General features: G+C 39.8%; 1 protein-coding gene across 1 annotated transcript; it reads right to left on the minus strand.

Moving 5' to 3' along the window:
- Window positions 1-436: 436 nt before the first annotated feature.
- Window positions 437-12208, minus strand: rgra (retinal G protein coupled receptor a). Its single transcript, XM_043679030.2, has 7 exons — window positions 12067-12208; window positions 11301-11457; window positions 9182-9303; window positions 7873-8026; window positions 5555-5672; window positions 1367-1480; window positions 437-1048 (listed from the first exon to the last, which is right to left on the minus strand). Exons 1-7 carry the CDS (start codon window positions 12143-12145, stop codon window positions 905-907), a joined length of 888 nt encoding a protein of 295 aa, XP_043534965.1. The 5' UTR covers window positions 12146-12208; the 3' UTR covers window positions 437-904.
- Window positions 12209-18170: the final 5962 nt, after the last annotated feature.

The following is an 18170-nucleotide window of genomic DNA, read 5'->3' on the forward strand; positions in this document are numbered from 1 at the left end:
GAATGTACAGTCGGTTCTGATATGATGTGTGTTTCTTCAACGCGAATTGGCTATAATGCAATTGAAGAATTTAGACCATTATTTGCAGAAAGCGAACTTTCCTTACCTGTATTGGCTATAACGCAATTCTGGCCCCATCAGTTTAAATGGCACTGCTATTATACAATTTTCTTATAACGTGTGATTGCTTGGGAATAGAACTATTGCGTCATGTCAGAACCAACTGTATTTTTGAAAATGTAGTCATATTCTGCATTCAGACATTTCCATAGAGGAAGGAGTGAATCCATTCATGTTATAACCTTCACCTTCTTTTTAAACCAAGCTGTGCATTTCTAATTGCGCATTGCTCCAGTTCAACAAATAACAAATTTTCCATAGCTATTCATCATCTATAGATCAGCTGAAGTGCAAATATCAAAGGGACTACAAAAAATAGAATATAGAATGTAATTTATTTGCAACCAACTGAGCAGTCTTAAACAACATGGGATTAAAATAAAAACAAAAGAGCTGTGGATGCTGCAAATCAGAAACAAAATCTCAGCAGGTCTGGGTGCTCTGTGGAGAGAAATCTGTTCTGAAGAAGGGTCACTGGACCCAAAATATTAATTCTGATTTGTCTCCACAGATGCTGCCAGACAGGTTGAGATGTTCCAGCAATTTCTGTTTTTGTTTGTGTATGTAAATAACATGGAGTTACGGCCTTTTGGAGCCAATAGCTGTGCATGCGTGTTCAAGTGTTGTTATAAACTGCCAGTATATTCATTCTAACTCCTTGATTTGTGAAAGGTACAAAGTGCTTCTACTGTGAAAGCAACTTGATATAAAGGTTGGGTCAAAAGCTTCTGTTGGCACTTCAGTTCATGTTCCAATGATTGTTCTGTAAGTGGTTGTATTTCACTTATTTAAGCTTCCCATCCATTTCAATGGATCCAATTTTCTCTCCTGTTAAGAAGGACCAGATCCCTCCTCTGTAGTTTGGATTTCCAAGAGCATAGACAAAAGCATTGGCTATAGGTGATGTTTTTGCAAGAATGGCAGGAAGCTGTCAAGACAAGAGTAAGCAGAAAGCATACATAGTGACTTTAGTTTTGAAAATGTATAAAACTCAATAATAGAAACAAAATATATGAAACAAGAATCATATATCTATATCAACATAATGCTTCTCTAAACAAGTAGCTAATTTACTATTCTTTCTATTTGTTTATCTTCAATCGGTATAATATTTGAAAAATAGAGTGAAAATCAAAAGAATCATTCTGGTTTATCCTTTAGTAAAATAGCACTATTTGTGTAACTCCCACCCCACACCAATTTATAATCATGACTTTTTGATATAATACCAACTATTACTACTCACCATTCTTAGTTTTGGAGACAATACAGTAACATTTTCCATGACAGCATACATGCACAGCAGGCTATATGGTCCCCAGCATATTAAAAGAGTCTTAAAAGGTAATCCAGTATTAAACTGAGGAAACAAAACAAATTGAGTGAGAATGGCTCAAGTCGTGCAATGATCGTATTACTATGATGCTAAACCATCAGGTTGCACTAGAATTATGTCTATCTTGTGTCAATGATATTACCCAATCTGTCTCTAGCTTCCTCCTCCTTATTTATCAGACTTGTCAGTCCAAGCCTGTGAAATCCATACATTAACCCACTATCCTTAGCTAGCTGTAGAGAATTAATCACTGGTTTAAATTGCTCTATCTTTTCCCCGTTCTTTGATAATATTAAACCCTCACTGGATTATAATTCCATGCCTTGTGGTTCCTCTCTAGATTAATTTTCTAAGATACCTAATATCCATTCTAGGTCCCCCTAAACGGTTCACCTCATTTATTTTGCGCACAGCTGAACCCTCTACAGACAAGAAACTTCCGAATCAGATTTGCATTCAGATGTTAATCTCAGAAAGAGCAGCAACAATGTGAGAAGTCAAAATAATTCTTTTCTTGAGGACTACTTCTTTTTCAATTTGACTATTCCCTTCATGTTGTAATACTGTCTTTTGTAGTTATGCTGACAAATGGACTATTTGGACTGTCAGCAGCAGAATTAGAAGAATTTTAATTAAATTAGCTTTATTGTCACATGTACTCAAATGAGTACAGTGAAGAGTTGACAAGTTGCCACTTACAGCACCATTTTAGGTCCAAACATACCTTGGTACAGCTTCTTCAGTTACAGTGCAACAATGTCACCAAAACATGGTGCCATCTTACGTACACATTACCCAGGTGCAATCAGGCACAGAATAGAGAAATGAAAAAAAATTACATAACGGCCATACAGAGTATAAGTATAAGGTAGAAAAACAAAAAGTTAAAAAGTTAAGCATCCCAGCCTCTCACCAAGGGCTCTCCGCAGCAGACCAGCATGGGGGGATTCCACTTGGCCTGACTGATGGCTGCCACCATGTTCTGCCCTGGGCCGCTGCCCCCCGCTTTGCACTGGGCTGCGGGTCTGGTGTCCCCACTTGAGGCCGCCAACCGCTGTCCCTGCTTTGGAATCCAGGAATCAGAGGCTGAGGCTGGGTGTCCAAGGCCAAGAGAAGGAAGACTAGAGATGGAAAGAGGGAGAGAAAAAGAAAAAGGAAGAAAAGAACAGGCGTGGCTGATGAGCTCCGGCTGGAGCGTCCTATTTTGTCACCATTTTACGAGAAATTCAGCAATATCCTCACTAATTATCAACCCTCCATTAAGATTAACAGTTTGCAATGAAAGGCCTGGCCTGGCAGATGTACACCAGGAATAATTGGTTAGGATTTGGAATGCACCGGCTGATAGTGTGTTGGAAACAAGTTCAATTGAATACCTCAAAAGGGTACAGGAATAATAGCTAAAGGACAAGAATTGCTTGGATTTGGAGAAAGGTTGGGCTAATTGAGTTGCTACTGGAAAGATCCAACAAAAATCTAGTGATCTCTTTCCGTGCTGTTCCTCTTTTGATTCTATTGTAACAGCCGCCTTCCATTTTGGCCTCGAAGCAATACAAGAAAGAGCATCTGGGCATTCACAGAAGCAGAAAAAGAAAATTCTAAATATAATAACAGAAATTACACATCCAAAAATCTGCTAGTTCTTGTTCTCTTCCTGGTTCATTGTATATATTCCTCTACAAATAGTCATCAAATTGTTGTTTGAGGGTGTTCCACTCAGCCATAATGGGAATTGAAAGAAGCGTATTCTGTCCAAGTAAGTCATCATGCGAAAAATATTTTCTAAATTATTCCTTCATTCTTCATCAGACTTTTCCCTCTTGTTACCATTTCATGGAACAGTTTTCATCACTTGGCACTTCTTGAATATCTCTGTTGGTTTGCCACATTAAAAAGTGCCCTCATTGAGGTTTTCTTCGTAGCTGCATTTTGCATTCCTGCTATCACTGTATTGAAGATTCACAATACCTATTTGGATGGGAAATGCTGTTAATGGCTTGGGATGTACACAAAGTGGAGCTTTACAACAAAACTGCCCTGTCAGGATGGAGTCAATCATTGAATTGAATGCTTGGACATTGATACTGAGCAGGAACCATTAAGTCATACTCTTTGTAGCTAGCATGAGTTCTTAGTTAATTAAACAGCATTAGGGGGTGGGGGACTCAGTGGCACGGTGGCTCAGTGGTTAGCACTGCCACCTCACAGCGCCAGGGACCCGGGTTCGATTCCCACCTCAGATGACCGTCTCTGTGGGTTTCCTCTGGGTGCTCCGATTTCCTCCCACAATCCAAAGATGTGCAGGTCAGGTGAGTTGGCCATGCTAAAATGCTAGGTGCATTAGTCAGGGTAAATATAGGGTAGGGGAATGAGTCTGGGTGGGTTACTCTTCAGATGGTCATTATGGACATGTTGGGCCGAAGGGCCTGTTTCTATACTGTAGGAAATCTAACCTAATCTAAACTATAAATATTCAAAATTAGTTTCAGCATGAATGCTTGTCTCTACAAATAACCATTCCCTACTGGTAACATTGTTGAGGTTGTTTGGGACAGCGAGTTCTTGTTCCTGACCCAGAAGTTCAAAGTTCAAGTCCCACTTCTCGATGGCCTTGATGGACAAAGAAAGTGCATTCATAACGTGACCAAAAAGATTGAGTATCAACAGCAAATACTTGCCAAACACCCGAGTGGCCATGCATGTGATGATAAGAAAATTGAAGTCCCTAACATCACCATCTGTAGTTCCAAACTACAGTATCTATGTTAATGTGCAATCAGATTCCCATGACTCATCTATAACATTACATTGGCACCTTTAGTTATTTCAAAATCAAAAATCAGAGCCAAGGGCAATATTTCACAAAATATTAAATTGTTAAAATTATGTGGACAATCTGGGAATAGGAACAATACATTCAGTTTCAGATCTTCAAGAATCCAGGTTTGATCAATTTAAAGGCAGCCCAAGGACTTAAGGATGGGACTCCAAGATGTTATGAGATTTATGGGATCATTAGTTTTGAACAAGAAAACCAGTCAACAGGAAAATGGGATGTGAACATCTCTTTGATGCAAATGCATAAAAATAAAGCATGATGGCTCTCCAGATAATAGTAGCAGATATTCTTAGTCTGACGTATATCCCAGTCAGTTTCTATCTGTAAATGTAGAAATAGGAATAGACTCACTCTCTTCACTACTCTTCATTAGAAAAACACTCTTTTTGTCTTCTCCAAGCTCTTTCTGTAAGTAGTTTCTTCATCTATCAGAAGTAGAAAGGGAACTTATACAAGTACAGCTATAGCAACATAGGGAATAAGACTTTTTTTTTAGCATGCTTCAGGAAGAAGTTACAATGATTTAACTGTATAGTTATTGCAGGATTTGGAGGGATGAGAAATGGTCAAACTAGCTCGGATAGCACCCATGTGGAAAGTAAGTACAGCACGAGGGAAGATCCAACTGAGACAGGTAAGCCTCCTTGGAAAGGAGCTCATTGGCACGACACTCTTGAAACTAACACTTGTAATCCAAAGAAGACAGGAGATGCACTCAACAGGATATGGTTATATAAGTTTGGGAACATTGTCACTCGTGGATGTGGTGAGTGAAATCTATTTTACAGAATGCATTATAGGAGTTAACATTTCTGCTCAATTCCCTTTACCAGTTAAGTCAATCTGACATCCCCAGATGTGCGATAGAAAGATAATCTAATGATGTCAGACCACCAACCACCTAGAGATGTATCCCTGATAACTTCACCAATTGTGACAACGTCTCAGTATTTGCTCATACTAATTTACAGAGACACACTCTTTCATTGTATTTGTTAAACAACTTGCTCCATTAATAACTTGCTTTGATTAACACTTGGCAAATATTATTGCCCCATATAATGAATTAGAAGAAGTTATGCACAGTTGTTTTTTTATGCACTATCCCCTTTTAATGCATTTAGAACAAAAGTCTGTACAGTAAGATCATTAAAACAATCAAGAAAACTATGTTTAAACTGCAAGTGTACTGTCATGGCAATGAAAATATTGAAGACATTTTGTTGCAGGCTTAATAAGATTACATAACTTATTTTTACCTTGACTTGTCCGGTTTTCTTGAATTTATTGGCACAAGATTGGTAAGAAGTTACCAAGATGAAAAGTGGGAAGACAAATTCAAAAAATGCCACCGAAATGAAGAATGAGACAAATGTTCTGGTGGGAAAATAAATCAAGGTACAGACAATGTTATGTGTCAGACTCCAATTCATGTTTCACAGAGGAGAATAACATGCCTATTTTTACAGCATCTGCAGTTTATATTATGCAGACAGTGGACATGGTTGAGCTTTGACTTGCTGCAGGCAATGTAGCTACAAGAGTATTCCCAAAGGGATCCTCAGGCTTCATTGAAGATATCTGCTCAGGATTAATTTCTCAAAAGGAACAGAATGTCTTTCTTTATTTAAACTGAATTAATCTAAGGTGCTTCATACTTTTAGCTTTGCAGCTGGTACTTCACATGGAGCAAAAGTAGTGCATGTCTGGAATCAGAGCTGATGTGATTCAGTTTGATGCTGCATAGACTTTAGATCCAACATAGTGTCAAATTTTGTTTGTAACATTCTCCTGGATCCCAATGGACACCCATTAGCACTCCAAGAATTTACCTGCATTTTGAGAGCAGTAATTCTCCTTTTCTGCAAAAGGATTTAAATTTGTAAGTGTTCTTCTGCCCAGATACAACTTGCATTTATGTAGTGCCTTTTATTTAGAGTGAGATTCCAAGGAGCTTCACAGAGGTGTGATGGAAGATGGATATCAAGCCACAGAAGAAAAGATCAGATGTGATGAGCAAAAGGGTGAATAGACCAGGTGTATGGAGGGTCTTAAAGAAGAATTTAGAGATTGCCAGTGGGAGCTTAGGCTTCTGAAGGCATGACTGCCAAAGATGGGCAAAGCAAGTGGGGGTAATGTACAAGAGGATAATTGGCAGAGGGATGCAGAGTTTAAAGAAATGGTAGAGCTGGAGGAGGATGCAGAGATAGGATCAAGTGAGGTCATGAGGAATTTAAAAGCGAAATCAAGGATTTTAAAATTAAGCTGTTGGGTGACTGGGAGCTAACATTGATGTATGAGATAGGGTTGAAGAGTCATCAGGTCTTTGGTGTTCAAAAAAATTTCCTTTTGGGTTTTGGGACCCTGACTTCAGGGTCAAATGATGATCAGAGGCCTGTAGAGCATGCAAAACAGTCAGTCATCTGCCCACTTGAATTAGCCATTTAGTGGCCAGAAGGTGAAACTATCTTCCTGTTCCATGTCAGAGAGTCATAGAGATGTACAGCATGGAAACAGACCCTTCGGTCCAACCCGTCCATGCTGACCAGATATCCCAACCCAATCTAGTCCCATACCTGCCACCACCCGGCCCATATCCCTCCAAACCCTTTCTATTCATATACCCATCCAAATGCCTCTTAAATGTTGCAATTGTACCAGCCTTCACCACTTCCTCTGGCAGCTCATTCCATACACGTACCACCCTCTGCATGAAAAAGTTGCCCCTTAAGTCTCTTTTATATCTTTACCCTCTGACCCGAAACCCATGTCCTCTAGTTCTGGACTCCCCAACTCCAGGGAAAAGACTTTGCCTATTTACCCCTCAACATTTTATAAACCTCTATAAGGTCACCCCTCAGCCTCTGACGCTTCAGGGGAAACAGCCCCAGCTTTTTCAGCCTCTCCCTATAGCTCAAATCCTCCAACCCTGGCAACATTCTTGTAAATCTTTTCTGAACCCTTTCAAGTTTCACAACATCTTTCCAATAGGAAGGAGACCAGAATTGCTTGCAATATTCCAACAGTGGCCTAACCAATGTCCTGTACAGCTGCAACATGACCTCCCAACTCCTGTACTCAATACTCTGACCAATAAAGGAAAGCATACCAAACGCCTTCTTCACTATCCTATCTACCTGCGACTCCACTTTCAAGGAGCTATGAACCTGCACTCCAAGGTCTCTTTGTTCAGCAACACTCCCTAAGACCTTACCATTAAGTGTATAAGTCCTGCCAAGGTTTGCTTTCCCAAAATGCAGCACTTCGCATTTACCTGAATCAAACTCAATCTGCCACTTCTCAGCCCATTGGCACATCTGCTCAAGATCCTGTTGTAATCTGTCCACTACACCTCCAATTTTGGTGTCATCTGCAAACTGACTAACTGTGCCTCTTGATTAATTCTTATCGTCTCTGTCCAACAGCTTTGCAAAATTATTTGTTTGTGCTAACCAAGAACAAAGAAGGTCCACTACACTTTCTCAGCGCTACTATGGATTGCCAATAAATGCCACTCTTGCCAGCAAGACCTACATCCTGAGGATGAATTGCATTAATAAGAAATTCATCGACGTACCTGTCACCTTTTGAGTAGTCCAGGGTGCAGCAAGTTCTTAATGGTTCATAATCATATTCACCCCATCCAAATAAGGGCATAGAAGCCCAGAATCCAGCAAATCCCCAGATAATTGCCAAAATAGTCACGGTACTGTTCCATTGTAATCTTGATCCTATAAATAGGATTTAATGCATGGATGGATGTCAATCCATACGTAAGCAGTATTTAATCAGTGAAAATCTAAGCTAAGCTAACTCACCGCTAAGTTCACCAACCAGCATTTTCACAATTAATTTGCAGAAAAGAAAACAACTTTAATATTATAGCTTGCTTAGTTTTCTGGACATGTACAAACTATTGCCAACATTCAGGTATGTCAGGGTATACTGTGATTTGAATCACCAATCAGCTGAGCATCACTCCAAAATGGTCCCAAGTTTGATCCGTGATATACGGGGTTAGATAAATGGAAGTTATCCAGGATTCTTACCTCTAACAGTTCTCGAGTGACCTTTTCTAACAAAAGTGTGGACAGTTTGAAGGTTGACCATAATGCTTTCCTATAATTAAGCAGCTTGTAAAGGCTTTACTGCCACAATGGAATTACAGTCCAGTAATGCATCACCATCCTCTGGTTAGAAGAGAACGTGGAAATTTTAAAAAAATTACATCAGCTTTAGTGCATTTCCAGTTCATGAAAAGGGGATTATTTCCACAGCTCTTTATATAACTGACCAGCACTGTGACTATTTGGAATCACTACACTTAAGTGCTTTGTTAAAGGAGAAACGGGAATAAGTTGAAGCTCCACTTGGCTAGAATTGGCCAACAGACTGCTTAAAGAAAGATCAACTGCACAATGAGTCTTTCACTAATTGTTAATTTGTTCACAAGGGATGAATCCTAATAAGCTTCACAATGACTGCTGTTTTAATAAGGAGCTGGACACAACTTTATCAGGCTTCAAATGGATTTGGAATTTTTTGTCCTGCTTCCAATTTTACAGTTTGTTCACATCTCTGACACTCAGATGAATAAACTTGTTTTTCTAAGGCTCCAGAGAGGCAGATTAAACTGTTATACAAGTCGATCCCAGAAAAGGTTTCAACCATGTCTTCATTACAAATTTAAAGTTTCCTATGCTTCTTTTATAATCTAATTGTCTTAGGGGAAAAAAATATAACACTTCTTTATATTTCATAATTTCCTGACCTTCTCAGATTTACTTTGTAAACTGTAAAGAGGATAAACTGAAACAAAACGTTATTATCAGAAGGCAATTCAGTCTGTGTCAGTTGTGTTTCGGAGTTAGCTTGGAATGACTTACTGCTACAGTTTAGGTGGTACCTGTCCCAAGCAATGGCAGCACATGCATTAATACTGGCGAGGGATGTCAAAAATCCTTGGAAACCGTGAGTCTGGCAACCTTCAGATCCATAAGGCCAATACCTGTGAGGGAAGCAGGCAACAAACATATACTGTACATACGTGAGTAAAAGTCAATCTCATGTAAAAGTCAATTCCCTATTTTTGTCCGAAAAATCTGGCATTTTCCATTTAGCTCATGTAAAAGTCAACCCTAGTTTAGATTAGATTAGATTAGATTAGATTACTTACAGTGTGGAAACAGGCCCTTCGGCCCAACAAGTCCACACCGACCCGCCGAAGCGCAACCCACCCATACCCCTACATTTACCCCTTTAACCTAACACTACGGGCAATTTAGCATGGCCAATTCACCTGACCCGCACATTTTTGGACTGTGGGAGGAAACCGGAGCACCCGGAGGAAACCCACGCAGACACGGGGAGAATGTGCAAACTCCACACAGTCAGTCGCCTGAGTTGGGAATTGAACCCGGGTCTCTGGCGCTGTGAGGCAGCAGTGCTAACCACTGTGCCACCGTGCCGCCCAAACTTTACAGATAACAGATCAACATTTTTTTCTTTCTTTATTTAGTGACCAATTGGGCTTCTGCTAATGATACAATATTTTGGAATGTAGCATGAATTTCAGCCCCTCAAAAGTCGTATCATGTAACAATAATTTTAACCTTTAAGACTAGTCTAAAAAATTCAACAATATAGGGTAAGTGTCCAAGTATGGGAGTTCAAAATTAGGTACTATAAACATAAGGCAGCAACTAATAAATCCAGTTGCAAATTCAGGAGAACTCTTTAATTAGAATGTGAAACATATATTTAACATTTAAGAGGCAGCTAGATAAATATAATGTTACAATGGTGGTAAATATGGATGTTAATTTCCATCATCTGATTTTTATACCTTATACATTTTATTGACTAAAATTGTTTTAAAAGAAGAATAAAACTCTTCTACAATGATTTTCATGATTACCTGACAATAGGCTGAGCTAAGTCCAGCAGTCTAATGTGAAATAAACAAAACCACCTGCGTTGAAATTGTCATTTTATATAAACATTTTGAAACTTGACAATTAAAATAAGCATCTCAGATTCACGTCTTCTGTTTTAATTCACAATTGTGTGATAATTGCATATTTTGACAGATGAGAGACGTGACTGCAAAGACAGTTTGTGAAGACAATGAAATCAAACACAGGAATATATACTAAGCCATATTTCAGTAGGTGGTTTTAACCAGCAGAGCAGAAAGAAAGAATCGGGATTGCTAATAGCAGGACACTTTCTTCCTCTCTGTGTTTCTCATCATCGGAGGAAGACAGCATCAAATGATAAAACAAATTATGAAAAAACAAATTGTGGAAAGAACAGTTCAAGTGACAAAGGGGCAGCACTCTGAAAGCTTGTGATTTCAAATAAACTTGTTAAACTATAACACAGTGTTGTGTGACTTTTGATCTTGCCCACCCCAGTCCAAGGCACCTCTACCTCCAAGGTATCTACAAGTTTTACCACTGCTGAGGTTACCAATTGACAATTAAACAACTGTGGTGTCAGGTTAGAAGTCTTACACCTGAAGAATTCTAAGGATTTTAAGTGTAGCCTTTATTCTTACTGACTGTACAAGGCACTTATCCTTTTAAAGTTATCAGCTGTGTTGTGTAGTTTTGATGTTGTGTTTTTATTATTTTACTCGGGGTTAATAAGTAATAGAAATCTTCTTTTACTTAAGAAACCCTTGTAATTGGTTCCTTTATTTTGGTCTACTACCCATATCTTTAATTAATGTGTGGTACAACTGCATGCTAAAGGAGTAAAAAATACTTCTTGCAATTGACTGAGGGGGAATTGAGAAAAACAGAACTCATTCCCCCTTGCCATTTGATTGTTACAACATGAAGGAGGGAGGAATAGAAAGTAACATTGATTGGATGTGATGAAGGATGAGAAGAGGCTGCTGTAACACTGGAATAGACCAATTGAGCCAAATTACCTTCTTCTGTGCTGTACACCTTATGTAATTTTCTGAAACCAAACCGAGAAATTGATAACCGTGTCTACCTTAGAAAGCTTGAGAAAGCAGCTACAAATGCATTCAAGCAGATGCCAGTGTCTGATACAGCCAAGCTGGCTATTAAGAGATTGCTTGGTGTCTGGATTTCCTTTATCTTGTAAAAGGATAAAATCGTTATCACATTCAGGAGTAGTCCAAGGAGAGCTGTGAAAGAGAACAGAAATCAAGGGATGGGTCCAAATGATGAGACATAACATATTGCTTTTCATTTGGGCTGCATCACACAGTTACAATGTTTTCCTTTGCTTTTTTCTTGAGAAGTAACACCACGTCAACAAAGTACCCCTTTATTCATTAATGTTGAAGCAGGTTGTAGTTAAATCATTATCAAACCAGCTCACATATAATCACACTTACAATGTAGTCTGGAGTTTATTGAATTTGCTGTGTTCAGTTTTTCTAATAGCTGAAATAACCATGCAAAGTAATCCCAGACATGCACTTTGGAAATCTCATTTGAATTCTAAGATTTTCTTGGCTAATGCAAATGTGAAAGGTAAAATATTGTCTTGCTAGACAAACATAGCATTCACACATATATTTGATATTGACTCACATAAACCTAGAGTTTTCCCACTTATTCATATGCTACAAGGAGGCAAAATTATTATCACAAATTGGTGTTCAAGCACATTGCATTGTCACTGTGAGGGAATATTGTATTAATGGCAGAAACTGAGGATAAATTAATCTAATGTATACCGATATATCAATTTTACAAGTTTCTGTGAAATCAAACAAGCCCATCTTTACCTTCAAGTAATAGAGCAGTCCCGAGTGCAAATACTTCCAGCTCACTGAATCCCTCAATGATAGGTTTGGTAGATACCATTTTTACACCCTGGTACAGCAAGAACCTGACTTGTTCCCTTAAATATTGCTGATCAAATCAAGGCATTAAACAAGCATTGATACACGTCAGTTGTTTATGTAATTTCTGGGACAGAGAGGAGGGCAGGGGGAAGGTTTAGCAATCTTGAAGAGTGTCTCATGACTGCAGTACAGTCAAGCCTATTAAATCGCATTTGCAGACTTTGAAATGCATTCATTAAATCACAGCCAGGCCTTTGTGAAGGAGCATAATTTATTGTTCTTGTGGCCAAGATTGAGTGACCATTCTGGCACCATACTGTTTTATACACAATCGTTCTTTAATAACAATTCTCTTACATTTGCGAATATTCTTACCCATAATTACAATGATCAACAAACATGTCTGTCCAAGTTAAATGATTTACACTGCTTCATTTAATTAAAATGCAATCAGTTCCAATATAGCCAGCTGTGAAGAATGAGTTCGTTGTATTCTGTGTTCTCACTTTACAACACACTTTCAATAATACTAATGTTTTACTATATGGCTTTTCCACTAAACTTTGCAGTCATTTATCATTTTATGTGAAGTAGGTCACCCATGGAAGAGGTGGTCACAGATCTATACCGCTGCACTTCATTTGTAATATAAGTTGGTTGTAAGGCCATGCTATTAAGTGTTTGACATTGTACTATCTTTGGCGTAACAATGGAGAAATGCATGGAGATACCTCTGCTAAAAACGGATGGAGAAACCAGATGGTGAATGACTTAAAGGTAAAATGGTACAGTCTCCACGTAGCATTCCAATGGTGGATACAATTTCAGGATTAAGCAATTCAGGTTTTGCTTCTCAGTGCAATGGGGAAGCTTAGATTAAATCATTATTCAGACTGGCAGACAATATTGCATTGGGAATTGTTTCTCACAATGTGTGCGAATGAAGGAGTGTGATAAATAGGATTGATGGGTTTCAGGTGCAGACTGCCAGGTGGAAAGATGTTCTGATGGGAAAATAATTGTTGCAGCAGCATAGACAGAAAAACCACGTGGAAATGCTGATGGGACTGATTCCCTGGGAATGACCCTGGAAGTTGAGATTTCTGAGGGGATTTCTGAGAACCCTCTGAGAAAAGACCCAGCTCTGAGTTAGAGGTTGAGACTTTGTGCGGTCCTGACTGGTTTTGCTTAATAGTTACCCAGGACATGTTAGAGGGATTCAAACTCACAATTCACCCCCATCAGACTCTCCAGATACTAGACACTCCTTCCATTGCACCTCAACGACACCCTCATCGCCACATAAATCTGAACCCTCCAACTACTCAAAGCGATTCCAAAGACCAATCACTCAAGCATACCTGCCCCCAGTTTTGTCTTGTAAATACCTTCAACCTGAATCTCTTTACCCCAACCACATCATGATCTACCCTACTCATTCATCCATGTACCTTTCCCTTTGCCTACATGGTATGTAAACCCTTCACCGATCTGCTATCCTAACACCTACCCTCCTGCCATGCACCCCCTCACCTACCTGACATCTCAACCCTTCAATCACTGTCACCCTATGCCCTCATCCACCTACCAACTACCCCTCACCCACATGACACGCTATTCCAGCAAGAGCAAGTACAGAAAAGGAACCGGAGAAAGGAATGCCAGTGATCTCGAGGACAAGGACCAATTCCATCTCCTGGAGACATCTGCCAAAGGTATAGTGAGAGATGCAGCTCTAGGATCAGGCTCATCAGTGCCATATAAGGGCCCACAGAACCCATGACCAGTGACACGGAATTTCTGAGATAGACAATTATTATTGTTAGTGAGTGACTGCTAATGAGGACGACACTCAGCTGCCGCCCCACCCCTCAGTCATCATTAACATTACCTCCTCAATCATCTGGCATTGTATCCTCTTACCCACATGTTACCCCAACCCCTCACCCACCTATCATTGCAAACCCCACCCCTTGCTGCTATACCACCCCAGCACAGTGAGCACCCCAACATTTGCCCCAACCTCCAGCTCACACCAAAAGTCCAAGAAGACAGCTCATCATTTTCTCAAGGGTGACAAGAGATGGGTAATAAATGCTGGCCCAGCAGTAAAACCCACATCCCTTGATTGGATCAATAAAGGGAAAAGAGAAGGAAAACTCTTTCAAAATGAAAAGGTGAGGCAAACAAATTCAAAGCTTCCTGGATCACATAAGATGTAGAAATTCTGACAAAGAAACAGGTTACTAATGCAAGGTGTCACATAAAAAATGCAATTGAGAACCAGGCCGAATATAGAAGCTTCAGTGGGGTGGTAACAAAGTAAGTAAGAGAAGCATTGTGGGAATATTGAAATTGATGGGCATCCAACATAAAGGAGGATTCCAATGTCTTCTACAGACAAATGATGAGATCAAAAGGCTATAAGATATAGGAACAGAATTAGATGATTTAGTCCATCAAGTCTGCTTCTCCATTTGATCATGGCTGATGTGTTTTTCAATCCTATTCTCCTGCCATCTCCCCATAATCCCCTTACTAATGAAGAATCTACCTCTCTCCCTCTTAAATACACTCAATGACTTGGCCTCCACAGCCATCTGTAGCAATGAGTTCCATAGATTAACCACCCTCCGGCTGAAAAAATAGCTCTTTTTTTCATTTCTGAAGGGCTGTCCCTTCACTCTGAGCCTGTGCCCTCAGGTTCTAGTCTCTCCCAAAAGTAGAAACATCTTAAAAGAATCCTGAACTAGGACTTCAAAATTCCATTGAGCTTCAGATTTCTAAAGCCTTTCCCTATTTAGAAACTAGTCTATACCTCTATTCTTCCACCAAAGTACACATCTCACGCCTTCCCACATTGTGTTCCATCTGCCACTTCTTTTCCACTCTTCTCGCCTCTCCAATTCCTCTGCAGCCTCCTCCCTTCTTCAATAGTACCTGCCCTGGCTACCTTTGTCATCTACAAACTTAGCAGCAATGCCCTCAGTTCCTTCATTCAGATTTCTAATGCATAACATGTATAATTGTGATCTGAAAACTGACCCCTGCAGAACGCCACTAGCTACTGGCTGCCATCCTGAAAAAGCCCAATTTATCCCTACTCTATGTCTTCTACCAGTCAGCCAATCCTCTATCCATGCCAGTACCTTATCCCTTACACCATGGGCTCTTATTTTATTCAGCAGCCTCCTGTGCAGCACATTGTAAAGGCCTTTTAGTAATTCAAATACATCTGGATGTCTTGAAATGAGTAAAAGTGGATAAATCCCCAGGACCTGATCAGGTGTACCCGAGAACTCTGTGGGAAGCTAGACAAGTGATTGCTGGGCTTCTTGTTGAGATATTTGTATCATCGATAGTCACAGGTGAGGTGCCAGAAGACTGGAGGTTGGCAAAAGTGGTGCCACTGTTTAAGAAGGGCAGTAAGGACAAGCCAGGGAACTATAGACCAGTGAGCCTGACCTTGGTGGTGAGCAAGTTGTTGGAGGGAATCCTGAGTATTGAGTACAGGAGTTGGGAGGTCATGTTGCAGCTGTACAGCACATTGGTTAAGCCACTATTGGAATATTGTGTGCAATTCTGGTCTCCTTCCTATTGAAAAGATATCAAATTTGAAAGGGTTCAGATAAGATTTACAAGGATGTTGTCAGGGCTGAAGGATTTGAGCTATAGGAAGAGGCTAAACAGGCTGGGGCTGTTTTCCCTGGAGCTTTGGAGGCTGAGGGGTGACCTTATAGAGGTTTACAAAATTTTGAGGGGCATGGATAGGGTAAATAGGCAAAGTCTTTTCCCTGGGGTTGGGGAGTCCAGAACTAGAGGGCATAGGTTTATGGTAAGAGGGGAAAGGTATAAAAGAGACCTAAGGGGCAACTTTTTCACGCAGAGGGTGGTACATGTATGGAATGAGCTGCAGAGGAAGTGGTGGAGGCTGGTACAATTGCAACATTTAAAAGGCATTTGGATGGGTATATGAATAGGAAGGGTTTGGAGGGATATGGGCCGGGTGCTGGCAGGTGGGACTAGATTGGGTTGGGATATCTGGTTGGCTTGGACGGGTTGGACTGAAGGGTCTGTTTCTGTGCTGTACATCTCTATGACTCTATGACATCCACTGGCTCTCCTTTGTCTAACTTGCTCATTACCAGCTCAAAGAATTCAAACAGATGTATCAGGCATGTCCTCCCCTTGACAAAGCCGTGCTGACTCAGCTGTATTTAACTATGCACTTCCAACTACTCCATAATCTTATTCTTCATAATGGACTCTAAAATCTGACCAGCAACCAAAGTCAGGCTAACCAGTCTATATTTTCCGGTCTTCTGCCACACTCTCTTCTTAAACAGGAGTGTTACATTACCCATTTTCCAGTTCTGTGGAACCCTCCCTGATGCCAATGATTCCTGCAAGATCACCACCAATGCCTCTACAATATCCTCAGCTAACTCCTTAAGAACTCTGAAATTTTGTCCATCTGCTCCAGCTGATTTGTCTACCTTCAGACCTTTCAGTTTCCCCAGAAGAAAAATCACCCAAAAATAATTGACAGCTAATTTGGTTTTAAGAGCTTAGCTATGCTGCCATTAGCCAAACAAAGATTGGATTATTAAGGGGCCATTGGTCTGAACTCACGTAAGATGTATTTGCATGAGCCAAATGACAAAAATATTCAATTAAACTCTGGGGATGTTCATACAATCATATCATGTGAATAAGATAATCCATCTCTGCACTATATCTCAGAGACATCAGATTTTATTAAAGTAAGTATGCTTTCAATAAATTGCAAAATAACAGATGTTGAGCGTTGTGAATCATCACTTGGTTGGGTTTTCAAATCTGATTAAGCATTGGGTCAGATTAAGAAAATCATTATTAGAGTTGCCATTTGCGACAAGAATCTGTGCCATATTTACAAAACTGATGCAGTCCCTTAACGTGCTTTATAGCAGCCACACTCACAATCAAGTAATGGAAGAGATAGGCTATTGCTGCATGCTGTAATGCACTAATCATGCTATAATCACCAGAGTAAAATAAATGGAGACCAAGCACAAAATGAGAGATAACAATCTAAGTTGGAATAAGACTTGTTTTGAGGCTAGTTGAGAGATCAAAACAATTTGATTGAACAATATGCAGTTCCATTTACTTGTTTTAGTAGTTGTGATAAAATGGTGAAAGTAGATAATTTATATGAAGTGAACCAAACAAAATGTAAACTGTGATTTATAAAGAGCCAGAACTAGGTTATTTAAACAGATGATGATTAGCAGTCACTAGGAGCTCAACATTAATAGTTGCTGCTTGATACAAAATCCAACAATTTGGCAAAAAAGCACTCTGAAAGATTTTAAAGAGACATTGCAAGATGCATTGCAATGCAGAGAAGTATGAGAGAAAAATAAAGAAATAAAATCTACACACAGTGGAAATATGCCAACACATGTAGAGAATTAGAAAGATTGAGGGATATAAACATATAAACATACAGATGCTGGGCAGGGAGGTTATCACGTCTTAGGCTTTCACATGGCCCATAGAAATGCTTTATGGAACATTGGTAGGTGTGGGCAAACAGGCCACATATATTCCTGATCATTTTGGCATGCCACTTTTCATACAATACCATGCTGAGATTATATACTTACTGAAGAGCCTATAGGCAGAATGATGAGGCAGAGAGTCACATTGCATTATATTGTCATTCAAAGTGCCAGTGATGCAGACATCACTCAGAAGAGGAGGCTCCATTTCCCAATGTCGGCCAAGATGAGCTTCCTGTGGCTTTACGGCTGTGGGCTGTAGGTGCATACAGAAGATCACACAGTACTCATCAAGAAGCCTGAATGATGTGGTACATTATCACTTGTCTACTTTTCCACTGGACATCACTTTGAAAGTTTCCTTGTGGCAAACACTTCCCAAATAAAGATTTGTTTACTTCCTTTATTAGTTCAGAGGATGTCATTGTTTCTGGTCAGACCAGCATACGTTGTCTAGCCTTTGTTCCCTTTGGGGGTTGTGGCAAAATAATACCTGTC

Source organism: Chiloscyllium plagiosum, unplaced genomic scaffold, assembly GCF_037043375.1.
Source record: "Chiloscyllium plagiosum isolate Xiang-an unplaced genomic scaffold, Cpla_swu_hap1 HiC_scaffold_43, whole genome shotgun sequence".
Classification (NCBI taxonomy): Eukaryota; Metazoa; Chordata; class Chondrichthyes; order Orectolobiformes; family Hemiscylliidae; genus Chiloscyllium; species Chiloscyllium plagiosum.